The sequence below is a fragment of the Trachurus trachurus genome, assembly GCF_905171665.1.
Source record: "Trachurus trachurus genome assembly, chromosome: 18".
Taxonomy (NCBI): Eukaryota; Metazoa; Chordata; class Actinopteri; order Carangiformes; family Carangidae; genus Trachurus; species Trachurus trachurus.
In genome coordinates, this window is record NC_139909.1 from 12,471,879 (window position 1) to 12,489,436 (window position 17,558).

The 17,558-nt window shown below is 41.1% G+C and overlaps 2 protein-coding genes across 2 annotated transcripts in view; one reads left to right on the forward strand and one right to left on the reverse strand.

Moving 5' to 3' along the window:
• The first annotated feature begins 2,632 nt into the window (after positions 1-2,632).
• Positions 2,633-6,030, forward strand: mad2l1 (MAD2 mitotic arrest deficient-like 1 (yeast)). Its single transcript, XM_083992758.1, has 5 exons — positions 2,633-2,766; positions 4,291-4,437; positions 5,233-5,353; positions 5,470-5,573; positions 5,661-6,030. Exons 1-5 carry the CDS (start codon positions 2,703-2,705, stop codon positions 5,831-5,833), a joined length of 609 nt encoding a protein of 202 aa, XP_083848884.1. The 5' UTR covers positions 2,633-2,702; the 3' UTR covers positions 5,834-6,030.
• Positions 6,031-8,819: 2,789 nt separating this feature from the next.
• The window catches only part of pde5ab (phosphodiesterase 5A, cGMP-specific, b), a gene marked incomplete at its 5' end in the record, with an annotated part of 37,975 nt that continues 29,236 nt past the window's right edge, over positions 8,820-17,558 (reverse strand). The window contains 6 exons of the mRNA XM_083992672.1: positions 8,820-9,266; positions 9,465-9,548; positions 9,776-9,850; positions 13,628-13,691; positions 13,844-13,921; positions 15,482-15,582. Of these exons, the coding sequence (XP_083848798.1) occupies positions 9,147-9,266; positions 9,465-9,548; positions 9,776-9,850; positions 13,628-13,691; positions 13,844-13,921; positions 15,482-15,582 (522 nt within the window). The 3' untranslated portion in view covers positions 8,820-9,146. The remainder of the gene's footprint in view (positions 9,267-9,464; positions 9,549-9,775; positions 9,851-13,627; positions 13,692-13,843; positions 13,922-15,481; positions 15,583-17,558) is intronic.

The following is a 17,558-nucleotide window of genomic DNA, read 5'->3' on the forward strand; positions in this document are numbered from 1 at the left end:
GTTATATAACGTGAATCGGTATCGAATCTTATCGTGACCCCAAAGAATCAAGGTCTTGACATTTCCTCAATCGTGTTAGCGAGTGCAATTTTTCTAATGAGTCTTGAACTTTGATGAAATCTGAATATTTCCTTTGCAAAACCGGTCGTGATCTCAGTCTTGTAAACATGTGCTGACTTCTTTGTTGATGCAGCAGTTTTACAGACTTACAGACATGTGGATATTTGGCTCGACTCGCTCTATAACGAAATGCACAAATTGCTCTGTCTGTCCTCATCCGTCGTAACCAGGGGAAGGGAACTTCCATGTTGCCGGATTATGAACAATCTTGAGTTAAGTGCAGCCACGAGCACGCTCCTGTCCCGCGTAGGTACTTTATGTCCTACTTGGAGCTCACTGGCTGCAGTGATGGGGCGTGTCGAGCTCAGCCAGCTGGACCCGTGCCTCATGTTCCCTGGCTCCTCGTATCCAACAGCTGGAGCTCTGCAAACGACTCGCTCATTCACACGCAAAGCACATACACACATTCCTGCATTCTTGGAAATACACATAACCAAAAAAAAATGTGGGCATATTGTATACACGCACTAGCCTACAAACTGCAGAGAAGGATGTTAGTGTTGCAGATGGGAAACGTTTCTTTGTGCTTCTGTCCATTCTGACAAACGCTTCATCTACTTTGCGTCAAGATGAATGAACAAATTCTCACGTGTCCGTCACGTAAGACCTCTTAGAAGTTCATCTGTTTCGACCTATAAAAAGGATTTCCTAGTAAAGTTCCTGCTTGTGTTTGCGTCTTGTAAAGACACAGAGTGCTTCTTTTTTGCTGGTGAGTTTATACGACGGCCTACTGCCCCATTAGAGACCATCTAAACATCGCAGGCCCCAGCCATGGACAGATAGCCCTCCAAAATAAACAAGGTCTAATTGACGGTGGGTGGGATGAGAGCATATACAGTTACTCAGTCACTGTCAGGCCGACTGCTTTACATCCACATGCGGCAACTCCTCCCTGCACATGTAAAAAGCATTGTTAGTCCATAAATGTCTGAAAACCGCACACTAAAGAGGGAGTGGGGCCGTTAGAGGGTGGGGTTATTGCTTTCTACAGTTACATTGATACAGTCTTAATGGTGGTTTGGATGCTATTAAATGCATAATAAAAGAACATAAAGGACAGGATCAACCACTCCAATATGTTCAAGGTTTCGCCTATTGGTCCAACTCCAGATGCAAGACTGTTGGTGATCTACAAATGGAAAACACCTTAGCGTCCTTTCAGATCTGCAGAGTTATTCGTAATCTTAGCTGACCTCCTTCACCTCTCACTCGTTGACTGGTTCTTAACTTAGTCCATTCTCCTCCACAAAGTGTCTGATCTTCTGTTTATGACGTTTGGTATTAGTTACGCCAATTCGCCAAAGTATTTGTGCCGGTGCATCTGGTTCATGTGGAAGCATCAACTTCCTCAGGCTGAAAAATTGAGGCCAACATAGAAGAAGCATAATAGTTTATTCCTTACTCCAATGGTATGTTCCTGCAGACCACGAGGCTGCAATTTCAGGACCATAGTTTTCACACCAACAGCACCACATAGTGATTTGGGTAGCTACTGGGCAGCTGAGGCAGCGTATAAACCTCAGCTCTGTGCCTTCTGGATTCCCACAGTAGGAGCTTCAGTGTTTCCTTTTTGTCAATGTTTGTGGTGCTGTTGGACAATGGCAACATGCCTGTGGTGGGGAAAAAAGTCAATGAGCAAGAGGCAGGATGTGAATATTCTGTATGATGAGTTCACTGCTGCGGCCTCATACAGTCACCTCTTGCATCAGCTGGCAAGGATGTGGAGGAACAGGGGTTTCTACTGAGAAGAGTACATTTTAATGCAGCTAATGTTAGGACCTAGGGTAGTCTATCTATCTATCTATCTATCTATCTATCTATCTATCTATCTATCTATCTATCTATCTATCTATCTATCTATCTATCTATCTATCTATCTATCTATCTATCTATCTATCTATCTATCTATCTATCTATCTATCTTGTAAACTGTTTTCTTAACATTCTAGCCCACTGCACGTCTGCCCGTCCTAGGTGAGGGATCCCTCCTCTCTTGCTCACCCTGAGGTTTCTCCAATTTTTTCCCTGTTCAAAGGGTTTTCTTGGGAGTTTTTCCTCAGTTGATGTGAGGGTCAAAGGTCAGAGGATATTATTATGATGGTGTAAAGCCCTTTGAGACAAAGTGTTTGTAAAAATGGGCCATATGCTACAAATCTATCTATCTATCTATCTATCTATCTATCTATCTATCTATCTATCTATCTATCTATCTATCTATCTATCTATCTATCTATCTATCTATCTATCTATCTATCTATCTATCTATCTATCTATCTATCTATCTATGCATCTGTAATAATCAAAAGCAAGCTGAAAATACAATAAAATAAGATAAAACATAAAATTGAAGAGTTTCTAAATGATAATCATGAACGTTTTTCAAGAATGATTTTTAGTTGATGTACAGCGCCCTCTTCTGTCAAGAAGTCGTAAGCGCAGTTTACATACGTCATCAACCGTGCGCCGCAACGCATGCGCAGTGGCGACAACTGACAGATTTTCAAACTGCGCGGCGGGTACTCGGAGCAGCGGAAGAAAAACTAGTGTTTGTCGACTGTTTAATCTAAAAAACCTTAAAGAAAATGACGAGCACACTGAAAGGAATCACTCTGAAGGGAAGCGCCGAGCTTGTAGCTGAGTTCTTCTGTAAGTATCGTTTTGTTTTGTTTAGTTTTTTAATCTTTAACAGCCTGGTTTTTGACGCTGTGGAGCCGCAGTCATGCGGTGCTAACATCACTAACGGGGCCTGTGGAGAGAAGGAGGCGTCCTCCATTATGATGTTTACCTCAAAACTACAGCGATATTTACAACAATATCAGGTATTAAAGTGTGTGGTCGTTAGTGAGCAGACTCCTAATGTGAATACGTAACTAACTAAACTCAGGTCGTTGTGTTTGTTTAAACTTTAAAATGAAAAACCTCAACTCAAACGTGTAGATCGTAATGTGCTTGTGTAATGTGGTGAAAGGGGAGGAGCTGAGTCATGACACAGTTATGTTGGACAGTGGTGTTTTTGTTGTTTTTAATATGTAGCCTATTCATGTACATGAGTTACGTATCTATGCATTTCATCTGCACTCATGTAGTCAGAGATACAGCTGTAAATCACAAGTATTTATCACAATAATAGGCTATATAATATTGATTGAATGCATATCGATGTGGTGTTTGTTGATTTGTTGATCACAGAGTCACAATACGATATTGATCGGATTGGATTCAGGGATCATTGATCCAAATGAGACAATATCATCAGCTGATTTAAAATCATTTCCAATTACATCATTAAAAAAACAAAAAATCAACAACATCTAAAATACAATTTTTATTTCTGAGCCCAACCAGACATTTAAATGAAAAACAAACCTCTTGTTCACCATAATGTGTCATATTAAGATTTCTGGACTTTTACAACTTCAAACATCTACAAAAGGAAACTGAAAGAATTCCTGTTTGTTTACTGTGTAATTGGATCTTTTTTCTCCCTTCTATTTGCAGCCTCAAACAAAATATTTTAAAAATGAGTAATTGACCGACGTCGGTTCCTCCTCCTGGCTTCAGTCCAACCAGGACGATTTTACGACGTCGCAGATAAAACTCGAGTCCTTTTCACCCGGGAAGCTGCAGGCTGTTGCCACGACAACGGCTTCCTGGTTTTGCGGGACCCAACAGATAAAAAAAAAAAAAAGAGTAATTGGCTACAAAAACAATCTTTGCATATTAAATAGCTATAAAATTGCAGGAGATACTGATCACTTAGATGTGCCAGAAGGGAATTTCAAAATAAAGGCGTGGTGTCTTCCAAATAATGATATGATTGACTCCCTGATGAAGGCTAGAGGCCGAAACGCGCCAGAGTTTTCAATTGTCATTTCGACCATGCCATAATTCAATAAAGGCATTTTATAGTTAAGAGAGTGCCTTGGGATTTTTCTTTTGTCTTCCTACAAATAATGATATGTATTGAGATCTGATTTGATTGGTGCTATTGACTTGTTGAATTAATGTGTTAAAGTAGATTGATGTTTCATTACACTCTGAGTCAGAGCTAGGTTAATTCAGGACAATCAGATCATATTTTTGTCATATAAATTAATTTGATTATGTTGTTTTTGTGTCGTCATTTTTCTCTTGACCTTTGAACCCTTTGTGTATTTGTCTCCATTGCAGCTTTTGGCATCAACAGCATCCTGTATCAGCGCGGCATCTATCCTCCAGAGACGTTCAGCAGAGTCACCAACTACGACATGAGCCTCCAGCTCACCACAGATCCCAAACTGAAGAACTACCTGACCAACGTGGTGTCTCAGCTCAAAGGTCAGCCTGCCGCTTTGTTTCACAAAATATTTTGTTCCACTGTAGGAGGGTTGAATTGATACTTTCTTTAAAAGGGATAGTTCAACATTTTGTCAAATTTTCCTATCACCATAATCCCTATTATAGTCATAGCAGTAGGTTCATTACCTTTAATTATCGGTGCATGTTGTTTTGAGATCGGCGGGGCAGAGACGTGAGCTGCTCAGTGAACACAATGGAGGTGAATAGTACAGGTCCCCTGTCCCTCATCAAACTCATCACATACACAATCCAACAACTCCAAAACGCTCTGGTGGACAAGTTGTGACCTGCACATTCACCACGCTATGAAATAATTATGTAACATTACGACACTATAAGCAAATACTCTGAACTACTTGTGCTTTTGAAATCACTCCGCCCAGCAGCCGTGTCTGGAATGTAGTTCCGGCTGCATTTGCCTCGAAAACAACTCCGTCTTGTAATGTTACATGATTATTAAATAATTATGTAACATTATAATTTGCCAAAATGTTGAACTATCCCTTTGTTTAAATGGTGGCATTGTTTTGTCATTGTCATGTAAAAATAGATTGAATACTGCTTTTGTTCACTTTTTTTTATATTTCTGTGTGGATTTTTTTGCTTCTGAATTATTTTAGGCATAATTTAAATATGCTATCATGGTATTTAATCATTTTCTAGATTAATTAAAAATGTAATACATTTAGTGTTTTTATTTTGAAGAAAGGCATTATAGCTTCAGTGTTGAGTGTATGGGCTCAGACAGTGACTGTGCTGTTGTCTGTGCTGCAGAGTGGCTGTTTGAGTGCACGGTGCAGAAGCTGGTGCTGGTCATCACATGTCTGGAGACCAACGAGGTGCTGGAGAGATGGCAGTTTGACATCGAGTGTGACCGTTCGGCCAAGGAGAGCAGGTCAGCCGCTACAGTTTATACTCGTCGACTCGATTTCAGATCAAGAATTGGTTTTGAATCAAATTGTGATATTCCCTGAATCGTGCACCTTTAACTATTTTCCCTGTGGTTCCCAGTGTTCCCAGAGAGAAGTCCATCAAGATCATTCAGGATGAGATCCGCTCCGTCATCAGACAGATAACGGCCACCGTCACTTTCCTCCCGCTGCTCGACCGGCCATGTGAGGAACAAGACACTCTTTCCAGTTTTGGATTATTAGATAAATGTAATATCAACGTGTCATTTGACCCTTTTTCCTTCCCTCCAGGTGCGTTCGACCTCCTGGTCTACACCGACAAAGATCTGGTTGTTCCTGAGAAGTGGGAGGAGTCGGGCCCGCAGATCATCAGCCAATCAGAGGAGGTGCGTTTACGTTCCTTCACCACCTCCATCCACAAAGTGAACAGCATGGTGGCGTACAAGAGGACCGACTCCGTCTGAAGAAAAACAAACCATCCCCTCCACCTTCATGAGCTGTACATAAAACCAACCACTGCCCTTTGTAGAAAACAGCACATTTTACACTGTCCTTCCTGTCCAACTTCACCTTCTGTGTCTCTGTCCTGTCCTCTGCGTCCTCCTGCTGTCCCTCTCAGGACACCTCGATGTAAATATTCCCCATAAAAGCTGTATCTTGTCTTTTTTCCATGTTGTTTCCTCTTTCTCTTTGTCAAGTTCTGTTTTAGAAGCTAGTGGTTTAGTTCAACTTTTATAAAATGTCATAAAAAAATAAAAATAAAATGTATATGTGATTTGTGTATTCCTGCTGTTTGACCACAAGGTGGCACTGCAACACAAACAGGATTGGTGTGGTGTAGTTTCAAAATGATACAGTCAGCGACACATACAGACAATGAGCATTATTCTTTAATGGGACAGACCATTTGTTTGTGGCAGAGTGTTCACTGGTGCCGACAGATGCAGATGTGAAACACCTTTTACAATGGTACCACGCCAGTAGAGTACATTTTATCAAACGCTGCAGACACCCACACATCTCATCTTTAAAAAACAAACAGAAATGCTCTCTCCGGTGAAATGCAACCAAACAAAATGAAAGTTAAATTTCTCTGAAACAAACAGATGCCTTGTTTTTTTTTGAGAAACAACAGACACAGAATGAACTTTACGACCACGTGCGCCTACATAAGTGCTTCAGATGTGACCGGTCGGGCCGACCCCGTTTGTGTTCATAAAATGCGGCACCTGCTGTTGTGCGTACAGTGATCTGAGTGACGGCATTTGAAGGTGGAAGTTCAAATGTGAGGTTGAACTCAACTATTTGCCTACAGTCCTTCACAGTTTCTATCCAGTAGCAACCTTTGGCTGTTTGCCACTGGGTGTATAATCACTGGCTGTTTTTTTTCTTAAGGGAATTCTTGTTGGGCAGATTTATAGCCTCAGTACCTGTTTGGGTATCAGTTGAACAGAAGAGGTAGACCCTATTACTGGGCCAAACCCTAACTTTAACGTCCTATCAGCACCGATTAGGACATTTGATAAACTATCTATACTGGCAGAAGTATTGTCTCTGATAGTGGTCAGTCAGGCTCATCTTATTGCACCAGATCCCCACACATAAACTAAGGGTAACACCATCATGTCCTTAAAATAATAAGACAGTTTATACCATTAAGATTGAAATGTGTTGCATTACTCTCATCCGGACTGAACCATTCAATCCTACTGTGCTTTTTCATGGGGTATTTGCCGATGTATTGGTTATCCGATTTTTCTTGCTCCAAACTATCGTTATTCTACGATATATTATGCTATAACTGTTCCCGGTCAGTACTCGAAGCTGGCTTTTGAGTGTCTGGTCAGATTTATAATCTTATCTAAGTACCAAATCAAAACAGTGCGATCAGGCTGTCCACAATCCAAAGGCTGCTCCATCATTCACTTATAAAAAAGGGATGTAAAATGTAAAAAGACCCTCCAGATAGAGGAAAGCATTCATGGGTGCACAGCAATCTGTGCATTGTATTTATTTATTTATTTATTTATTTATTTTTACCTCTTAACTATTAATTGGTCCTATTTTATCACAACAAGGCAGTGGAAGAATATAGACCAGTTTCTCTTCGAACTCACAGGTCTAGTCTTTGGCTATTTTACATTTTGGACAACAAACAAAACAAAAAAAACACCTCAGTGACACAAAACAGTACATTTCTAAAAGTTGTTCTCAAGAAAGAGCCTTCAAAAATGCAGAACTTGTATGTTTTTACTATGAAAACTACATTTTCTCTATATAAAGAATTGTGTGCTCTTGACAAACAGATGACCTCATAATATAGAAACTCTAATAAATATATAAAACAAAAAATAAATATGCAATAGTTAAGACAATGAGTGAAAAAATGTTACAAAAGACTCAAACTTGTAGTTTGTGTGCTGTGAACAGACGCATTTAACAAAGCACATCAGATTATTGTGACTCTTTTGTAAAACGTGTAGAAGCACGACATCGGCAACGGCGTCGATCTCTAAGGATCTGTCATACGATACAGTGTTGCTCTAAAATCCACCACCTCTGAGAGACGGTGTAGGTGAGACTTCAAGATGAAAGCCACTCTGTGCAAAAAATTATGAAAAAAAAATAAAATAAAAGAAAGAGCTGTGGTAATAAATATAGCTTAGTGCTGACTCCGTTATTGTCTGGTGAGTGACAGCTAGAAAACAATGGTGACAACGAGGAAGACAAGTCTCACAAAGTTTGATGAAATGAGCCCACTCTCTGAAACAGTGCATGTTGTTCTTACCCTTTTCCGTCATGTGACAGCTGAGCTAAATGAAGCTAACGTCAGGATTTGAGGGGGGGGGGGGGGGGGGGGGTTGGTTACAGTGGCTCAGGTCCTGTTTGTTGTATGTGCTCACTAAAGTCACTGGGATCTGGGAAGATGGTGCAATGAAACCTTATCCTCAAGCCGGATTTAGCTTCTTCACATGAAAACCACTTCATTTGGATTAAAGAGAAAGTGAAATGTCGGTAATAACCCTTCAATAATCCTTAATGGATGTTTACAGCAGACACTTTCTCTGAGTTTGGTTTCCTGTAACAAGATTTGAATCTGCAGAGCTCCTTTGGTTTTGTTTTTAGTGCCATTACTGCTAATATTGGCTGGTTACGTGGCTTGTTTATTGATGCTGCTGCTGTGTTTCCCAGATCTGAGAGATTAATTCAGTGAGTATAATTAGTTATTAGGACCAACAGAGCAGAGAAATCAAACTTGTAAGAATCTGGAGTTATGTGTTGGAGAGTGTTAACACCATAGGAACACACTGCCTGTGTTGCGTGAGCGTGGTGGCTGCTGTCGCTGACCTGCTTGGAATTTGGAATTAACACAGAAAAACTATAGTGGAAGGTGTAATAATGGTAACAACAGTCGTAACACCAATCATCTCTAGATCTGCAAGGCGACTGACACCACACCACGCTCAGGACATCATCCAGTGTCTCCCTGCTTGTAGAAACGTTTGGCATAAGTTGGGGCTTGAACCTGCTTTTAGATGCATCTGGCCTCTTATCAAACCAAATCTACTGGTTCTTGACTTTCACCACTGGATCTTTTCCTGGTGGGGGAAAAAGACACTTTCGGTTCGCTTTCCGTGCACATCGCATCTCATTTGTTCTTTCTTTCGAGTCCTTTATATCACGCTAATTTCATGAAAGTTTGTGACACCAGGTTGGACAGGTAGAAGAACCCTGGGAATCTGTGTTGGTTTAGAGCCAAACTGGCTTTTAACTGGATCACACCAAGCCGTTGACCAGGCCCTTCTCAAATTCCTCCGCCAGAAGTTTCCAGTGCTGCCGGTTTTTCTGACATCCTTCCAACAGTGGGGAGCAGTACTCTGACATCCCAGCCAAAGTCTGCAACAGCAACAAAGACATTTATTTTAGAAAGGGGGGAACTGATTGAGCATTGTTTTTTTTGTAATACAAGCATGTTTATACTTTCTACTGTAAAAGAAACTGACAGTGTCTTGGCAAATGGAAGTAAATGCCTTTTCCAATTACTCATGAGTCATTACTCATCAAAAGAAGTAAAAGTAAGAAGAGCTGAATTACCTCATATAACTGAATACAGATAGCGTCAATGAAGGACACCTGCATGCTGGGAATCTTGTCTCTTTTCTCACGATTCATCAGGTCCTAAAGTGAAGCGATGGAAGAAGCACATGTAAACAACATCAGAAGAGTACATGAGTGTTTTATAAATATCTGCTAAGGCTGTATCAGACAGCGAGGTTCAGAACCCCCAACCTTAACCCTAATTAAGATTAAAAACTAGAGGACCTAGAAAAGATCCCTGAGGGACACCAGAACATGTTGTACTCCTTTCATGCGGCTCCCTATAGAAATGATACTTTAGTACTTACAATGGGCTCAATGTTGAGCTCCTGCCTCTCCTTATCCCCCTGTTCAAAGAACTCAGTGGCCACCAGCTCTGCAATCTGCAACAGACAGAAGAGAAAAGAAACTGATAAGTTCAGCCTGAAGCAGAAGTGTTGATTTGAACATTTGGTGGATTTTCAGTCGGTGCAGAAACAAACATGACAAAACCAAATACATCAAAGACTTCACAAACAATAACATCTACTTGTGTGAGACCAAAGGACAAAAGCAACTATTGTTGATACACAACAGAAAAACTCAGTCTGTTCACATCCCATGATTTTTATGTCATCTCTAACCCTCAGTTTGATTCAGATACAGCCTCATCTGAGGTGGGTGGGTGGTTGACATTTTCGCTATGCAAATCACAGTTCTGCTCTGCTGTTGCACTTAACCTCAGTGTCTGGCATATTTCTAGCAGTCTGAATTTCACTGCGTGGTGGTGGTGGTGGTGGTGGTGGTGGTGGTGGTGGGGGGTTCATGAACAGGAGGCTGATCCGGGTCAAAACACAGGGCTGGGCAATTGACCGAAAAAGTCAACAAAGCCGACATTTAAAACCACTCGCAAATTTGATCTTGCACTGGGTTAATTCAGGTTACACGTTTCCCAATGCTGTGTTCATGAACTATCACCTTGAAAGACACAACCTCATGTCCAGTTACAGTCTCAGGTTATGTCCAGACTCAAACATATTTAGTTTTTAATTTAATTTAACTTTTGCTTCTTGTTCTCCAGAGTTTTCAAGCCCCAGTCACAACTACCAGACAGTGTTGAATAGCAGAAAAGGGTAGCGCCACACAGATACCTCCAAAGTAACTGTTCATTTACTGCAATTGAGATAAAAGATGCAGATTAACATTAATATTGACTGTGATATTGATTGAAGTCAAACTGCCTGGCCCTAAGATAAGGCATGGACATATAACACCAATGGAAAAGAGCAAGGAAGTGAGAGAACATAATGAAAAAAGGAAGCGTGGACTAAATAATTAGAAAGCAGGAACGTCAATGTGAGAAAGTAAAGGTAGGTATGTGAAACATTAAAAACAAACCAGAGGGAAAATGGAGTACGACTGAAGGAAAGGTAGTCAGTCGACGTTAATGAGCTCCATGTGTGAACAGAGAGGTAAATGAGATCTGACGGCAGCCTCGAGCTCCAATCAGTATCACTGTGTGTGTGTGTGTGTGTGTGTGTGTGTGTGTGTGTGTGTGTGTGTGTGTGTGTGTGTGTATGTTGAAGCCATCTGCAGCTGCTCTGATTGAGTCTGTAATCAAAGCTCAGCACTATGGAGCTGCAGGGGACCGAGCCAGAGAGAGAGAGAGAGAGCTTATTATAGCCGAGGAAAACCAACACTAAGCATGAGGCAAATGTTAATTGGTGAGGCTAAGTAACTTTGTCTTTATTTACTTACCCTGGTGTCAGTCAAATTACCAGAGTTTTAAAGTCCACAGCGAAGCGACTTATAGCTCCACGTAGCTGCGGAGGACCGCTTCGTATTACTTCCAACAACAGCAAGACAAACCTTTTTACTGGACTTGTCAGAGTTTTTCTGTTGATTTTGGAAGGTGCCTGGCTGCACACGTTCAGGCCATATGTTCACGTTCAGTATGGTCAAGCACCGCTAGTCGGCTCTCAGGCCGTCTAAGGCCGATCCAAATCAGGACTGAGCTGTGGTTTCTGAAGGATAAGTCTGGGTTATTGTAACTCTGTCTTGGTACTTCTGTCCTAAGATCTCTCTCTGGTAATGATGATGTGCTGTCGCCACATCTCAACAACAACTTTAGTGGGTAAAATACTGTAAATGACAGATATGATGACCAGAACTGAGAGGCATGCGGTAACCTTTAAAAACCAGGGTTCCTACCCAAGTATGAAAAGTATGGAAAATGGAAACTATTGTATGGAAATATATTTATCTTAATACTTATCTGGGTTTGGTCTTATCTGAAGTTATTTGTGAAAATTATTTTGTATGCGCTATTGTACCTAGCTACAATCTCCTGGAAATTATTTGGTGACATAATGGCATACAAATTCAGAATAATGATAATGATAATGATAATAATTAGGAAATTAGGGTTTGGAAAAAGTATGGAATTTTGAAATGCCAAATGTGTAGGAACCCTGTAAAACTTTGGATGTGACCTCAAAGTCTGGATTCAGGATTTCTACAATTTCCATCCATTTTAGAAGAAAAGGCAGACATCTATACTTTAAAAAAGAAGAAGAAAGGCAATACTTGAGAAAAGTAATAAAAGTAATTAATCATGCCTCATGAAATGTCATAAATGATAATTTAATGAGATAGGAAGTTTCAGTTTACTGATTGATGACTCACTGCAACTAAAACTAATGAGAAAATCATGACAAATTACATTAAAGTGACGTTAGATGACTAATCCTTCAAAGTATACATGCAGACTGTATGAAACCAAACTACAGTAGGTAATTGGTCTTATTGAAAACATAATTTACTTCAACTTTAATTGCACACATTAGTCATGGACACGTGTTATTCTTACCAGATACAGTAGCTGGTGTCCACTCTTTCTTTCTAAAGAGTTCTTGTAAACGAACGGAAAATGTTAATCCTATTTAAATAGAAATATACAGTTAATCTTTTTAAAAAATCCAGTTCTTCACCATTTCTTTTATCAACCCTGAACGGAGCCCCAATTTAAGTCAAAAATCCTTTCTGACTTTGTGTAACGGAGGTCCTAATCAACTTGCCAAGTGGTCATTGACCTCTTGGCGAAACGGTTAGCATCATCGCCTGCGGTGCGGGTTCGAAACCCACTCAGGGCAAGGCCAGAATAACATTGGTCATATTTGTTCATACCACCCTGTCTCATTGTTGAATGTAGATTTTAAATTAACATCCAAATAATCTGCTACATCCTGTTGAAGAGAAGTTAAGTGGGTGAGTTTCTGGACTTTCTTTTGGGGGGGGGGGGGTCACTCAACGTTGACATATAACCTCTACGGACAGATATTTGCATGTGTTTGCATGTCTAATGTTTTCAGAGGTGTCATATGAGGACAGGGTCACAGCTGGTTTTATTAATGAGCCCAGGGCGCTGGTCTGAAGCTCTGCTCTCCTCACGGTGCTTGTGGTTTCTAACGAGGTGCAGACTAACAAAGGTCACCGGGGAGATGAGACAACGGGGACGCGGCTCAGCGGTCGGTAAGAACGACGAGACGGTGAGTGAGTGTGTGCGGTGTGTGTTTGTGTGTTCCTTCAATCTGTTACAGCCATCAGCTCAAGGAGCGGTACGTGATATGACTTCTGTGGCGTCACACACTGACCACAATGACCGCTCCGTGCCTGGACTTCAGAAAGACGGTACCTCCACATTACTAATACCAACCCTGCCAACAGTGATAAAAAGTGATAATATGTGACTGTTTGCTAACGTGGTAGCCATAACAACTGAAGAGGGTGATAACGATGTCCCCCAAGTGGGCACGGCTCATTTATGCAACTCACTATCCCTGAGTCAGTTAGACCACATCAGCTCTACAGTGTGCATTCATTTTAAAAATGGTAATGTTTTTGTTGCAGTTCATTGTCGTTTTATAATGCTTTTCCCCCCGTGGGAGTGAAGTGATTGACAGTTCGTCGAGTGCACCGCGCCACAGATCTCACAACGACAGAGGAAAAATCTGAGGAAACCGAATAATAAATGCCCCATGGTTGTTGTTTTAGAATCAAGGTGAAAGACAAGCTGTCAGAGAGCAGATAGGAGGTGGGACAAAGAGAGGGAAGTGTTTACAAGAAAACACCCGACAAGCAAACACACACACAAACACACACACACGTTCGATTTTCTCTACCCTTTTCTGCACCGGCCAGGGCTTGGTAATGGCTGAGATGTCACACGCCGTCATGAGCATTGACCTGAAGGGAGAGACACATCAACACATTGATATCAACAGACTGAACAGGTATTGATCTTCTCATCATGTTCTTGGAAAGCAAAACCTCTGTACCACCGTTGATGTAACATGTCACATCGCTGTGTGTTTGAGTTCTGATGGACTCCCACTGACCTCAGTAATTCTCGGTGGTGTTCGTCCTCCCAAACAAACTGGTTGTTCTTGGTGAGTTCAAAGAACTCCCCTCGCCGTCTGGCAACACACACACACAACAACACAGTAGGTAATTATCCTCGTATGTAATCTGTCTGCCTCCTCAGCCACCCACTGTCTAGACTGAGAGACAGCTGACATTAGAGCTGGAGTGGCTGAGGTGGACGAAGACGGGTTAGAGGTGAAACAGGGGGAAAAGATGAGAAGATGAGTAGAACTTCAGTCCACATGGTTGCAGTTTTAACCAAGGGACTGGTGAACCAATTCTACCCAGAATCCTCAGTTCCTTTTCTGTCGAGTTAAAGGGGACATATTATAGAAATATCACTTTTTGAAGGATCTTTAACATATAATTGGGTGTTTGTCTTGCCTTTTGCCTCCCAAAAATGTGAGAATTGACAAAAAAAATTTAATTTTCAGGCTCCTGAGGTTGAAATCCATGTGGTTTCACAAGCTGTTCCCTTGGTTGTCTGACAATAATGTCATTAGTTTTCGAATTTGCATAATACCACCCCTACCTGTGAGTACAGGCAAGGGGGTGGATCGGACTACACGCAGGCGTAGCTCACAGTCGGCCATATTTGAACGGGCAAATTGCTCTGACTCTGGCTGCAGTTACAGTGCAGTAGATAGGTGATCCAGTCATCTTCACTAAAAAAACGATTCATAACTCTGTGAAAAATAAATCAGTATGTAGCTATTACTTTAACTATTTGCATAATGTCACTATAATGTTACTTTTACAAAAAAAAGTACATGATTAAAATTATCCGTGATTTTAAGTATTATGCTGCATCATAACTGCATAGACGTTCATAAAAAATCAAACCGTTTTGAAATCGGACCAAAACTGAGCAAGTTCTGGTCATTATAGCAGAACATGCAGCATAGGCTTAATGCTCTGAGGGAGAGAGTTGCCCGTCCCACGATGGCCGCCGTACTGGCTACGCCGTGTCATTGGGCAGCAGCGGTGGGTGAGTCATCTAGTCTTCTTATATATATCTATGAGTACAGGTACCGGTAGAAGGGGCGGGGCAAGCAGTGGTTCATTTGCATTTAAAGGGACAGGCACTGAAACCAGCCGTTCTGAGCAGGGCTGTTTTGAGAGGATGAAATGAGCTGTGATGTTTGATCCTTGGGGTATTTTGACCGAAGCATGTCACAGATATGTCTTTAAGACACCTGGGAACTATTTTAATTTCTGGAAAAGGGACATAACATGCCTCCTTTAAGAAACACTGGTTTTGGCTCTGGGTCTGAACCAGCCCCTACTGAAGGAGTTCAAGTATCTCCTCGGGTCTTGGAATCACTGTGGTGAAGATTTACCAGTCAGTTTTCGTTCCAACCCTCATTAATGATCATGACCTTTGAGGTAGCGCCCGAAAAATGAGTTCATGCTCAGCCTTAGAAACAGGGTGAGGATCTCAGACAAAGGGACGATGGATAGAGCTGGATGGTTAATTTGGTTTTATAAAGCCTCCCTTTCCCGTTTACCACAAGCTGGGCTGTAACAGCCTAAATTGACTTTTCCTCTTCCATTCCTCCCTCTCTACCCCTCTCCAGACAGATTTACATCTGGGCTTGACAGTTGGTACCTACTTCATGTACAGGGCCAGGTCGGTGGCCAGAATAGCCCTCTCGATCATCTTCAGAGTGGTCTTGTACTCGTCCAGGGAGAGGCCGCTCAGGATCTGGTTTCCCTGGGGGAAAACAAAGACAGAGATGTTTACAAATGTGTTGTTACAATTCCAAGTAATAAAAATATAATAATAATATATAGGCTACAGTGAGTGAATAGGAAAACAGAAATAAAGGTAATGTATGAATCAGTTGTGTGTGTGCTGCATGAGTGACTGAAACAATTTTCCTATTTTTCAAGCCTCAAAGTAAAAAAAAATCCAAACTTCACTGTTTGTGTTATAACATTTTGATCAGTATCCATGTTCAATAATATACTGTAACTTTAGCACAGAGTATAGAAGAGTACAGGTGTATTTTGATACCTAAACCAAAGTCCTGCTCTTAAGCTAGCATGCGGTTTAGCTAGCGATACCAAAAACATCACTCTGGGGAAAGTTTTCTCTTTGGTCTAGGGGAAAATTGTCACTCGCATTTTCCAACCTATTCAAACCAGATATGCATATGAGAACCTAATTAAGCTCTTGATTAATTGCCAATTGGTTTCAAAGTAAAAGTTCCAATTTTTCCTGTACAAACAGGGTCAAAAAACCCATTAAGACTCGCTAACATCAGGTTTTTCACACCAATGACAATATAATAAAGGGTTCAATTGAATTTAATTAGCAGGTGTACCCTCATTTCATAACCTAGCTTTTGCCCACTAACTTACCACTGTAAAAAAGTGTGTACAGAGGGTACAAGAAACATCCAACCAATCCAAGGCAATCAGTTATGTAAGCAGGTTTCAAGAGACAGTATGTTATAGGGTTCATTTTCTTGTCTTTCATCATTTGTTTTGAAACCAATTGGCAATTAATCAAGAGTGATGTAAATGGACGATATCCAACCACACCAACTTAATCAAGTGTATATTTTTTTTCTATTTTCATCGATGATACTTGGATAATAGCTTCAGATTAAATCAGAACAGAAAAGCCGTGACTGTTCACATGAATAACAGAACAGTCTCTGATTGTTACTGTTACAGTACATCAGATCTGACGTGATGTTCAATTTTCCGGACAAAGTATAAAGAAATGATTTCAGCGGCTGGCGGGGGAGCAGAGAGAGGAGAGCAGCCCTCTGCTGCTGCTGCTGCTGCTGCTGCTGCTGCTGCTGCTGCATACCCAATGAGCTGCAGCTGTGAAAGGCCAACTAATGTCATGTTTTGCATAACTCTGATGAGGATCAAGTCTGAAGTCTGAAGAGACGATGCGCCTGATGTTTTTGTTCCTTCTGCCTCCCCGCCAATACGCTCATATCCATAATGGTAATGACGACTCTTCCTTGGTGAGTAACCGTGGCTGGAGACAGCTGTGCTGCGGTCGGGCATGTTTTCTATTTGTTCTTGTGTTTTTTAAATGTGAGTGTGAGCGGGTGGAGGCTCAGCTGCCTGTGGCGAAGCTCGGCCTCCTACTGTAAATGAGCTGTAAAATCAAAACAAGTCGACTGTGTGGAGCTCGACTGTCACGAGACAGTGTCACCTGGGTCAGTGTGGATGTTAAACAAACAAAAAAAAAAGGTTTATTAAAGCTGCGTTAAGCAATGTTCTTATGTCAACAATAGATCAAAAGCCTGTGTCTGATCAAACAGGTCACTTGAAGAGAATTATCCCCTCAGCTCTAAAGAGTCCTGCATCATCATCATCATAAATCCACAGTGGAGCAACAAACAGCACACAGGCAGTCAGCAACAAGCTGGAGAACACAGTGTTTACAAGCTACAAGGAGCTGGTGGAGACCAAACATGGAGATAAAACAGAATTGTATTTATGTCCTTTTATAGTTTGTCTATTTAACATGCATCTTTTATATTTGTTGCACTGCACTCTGCACCTCTGTTCTGCCAGAACTGAAAGAACTGCCAAACAATGTTTTAAAAAAAAAACAAGGACAATAAAGTTATATTCTATTCTATTCTATGATATTCTATTCTATCCTATTCTTTTTTATTTTATCCTATTCTTTTATATTCTATCATCTTCTTTTCTATTCTA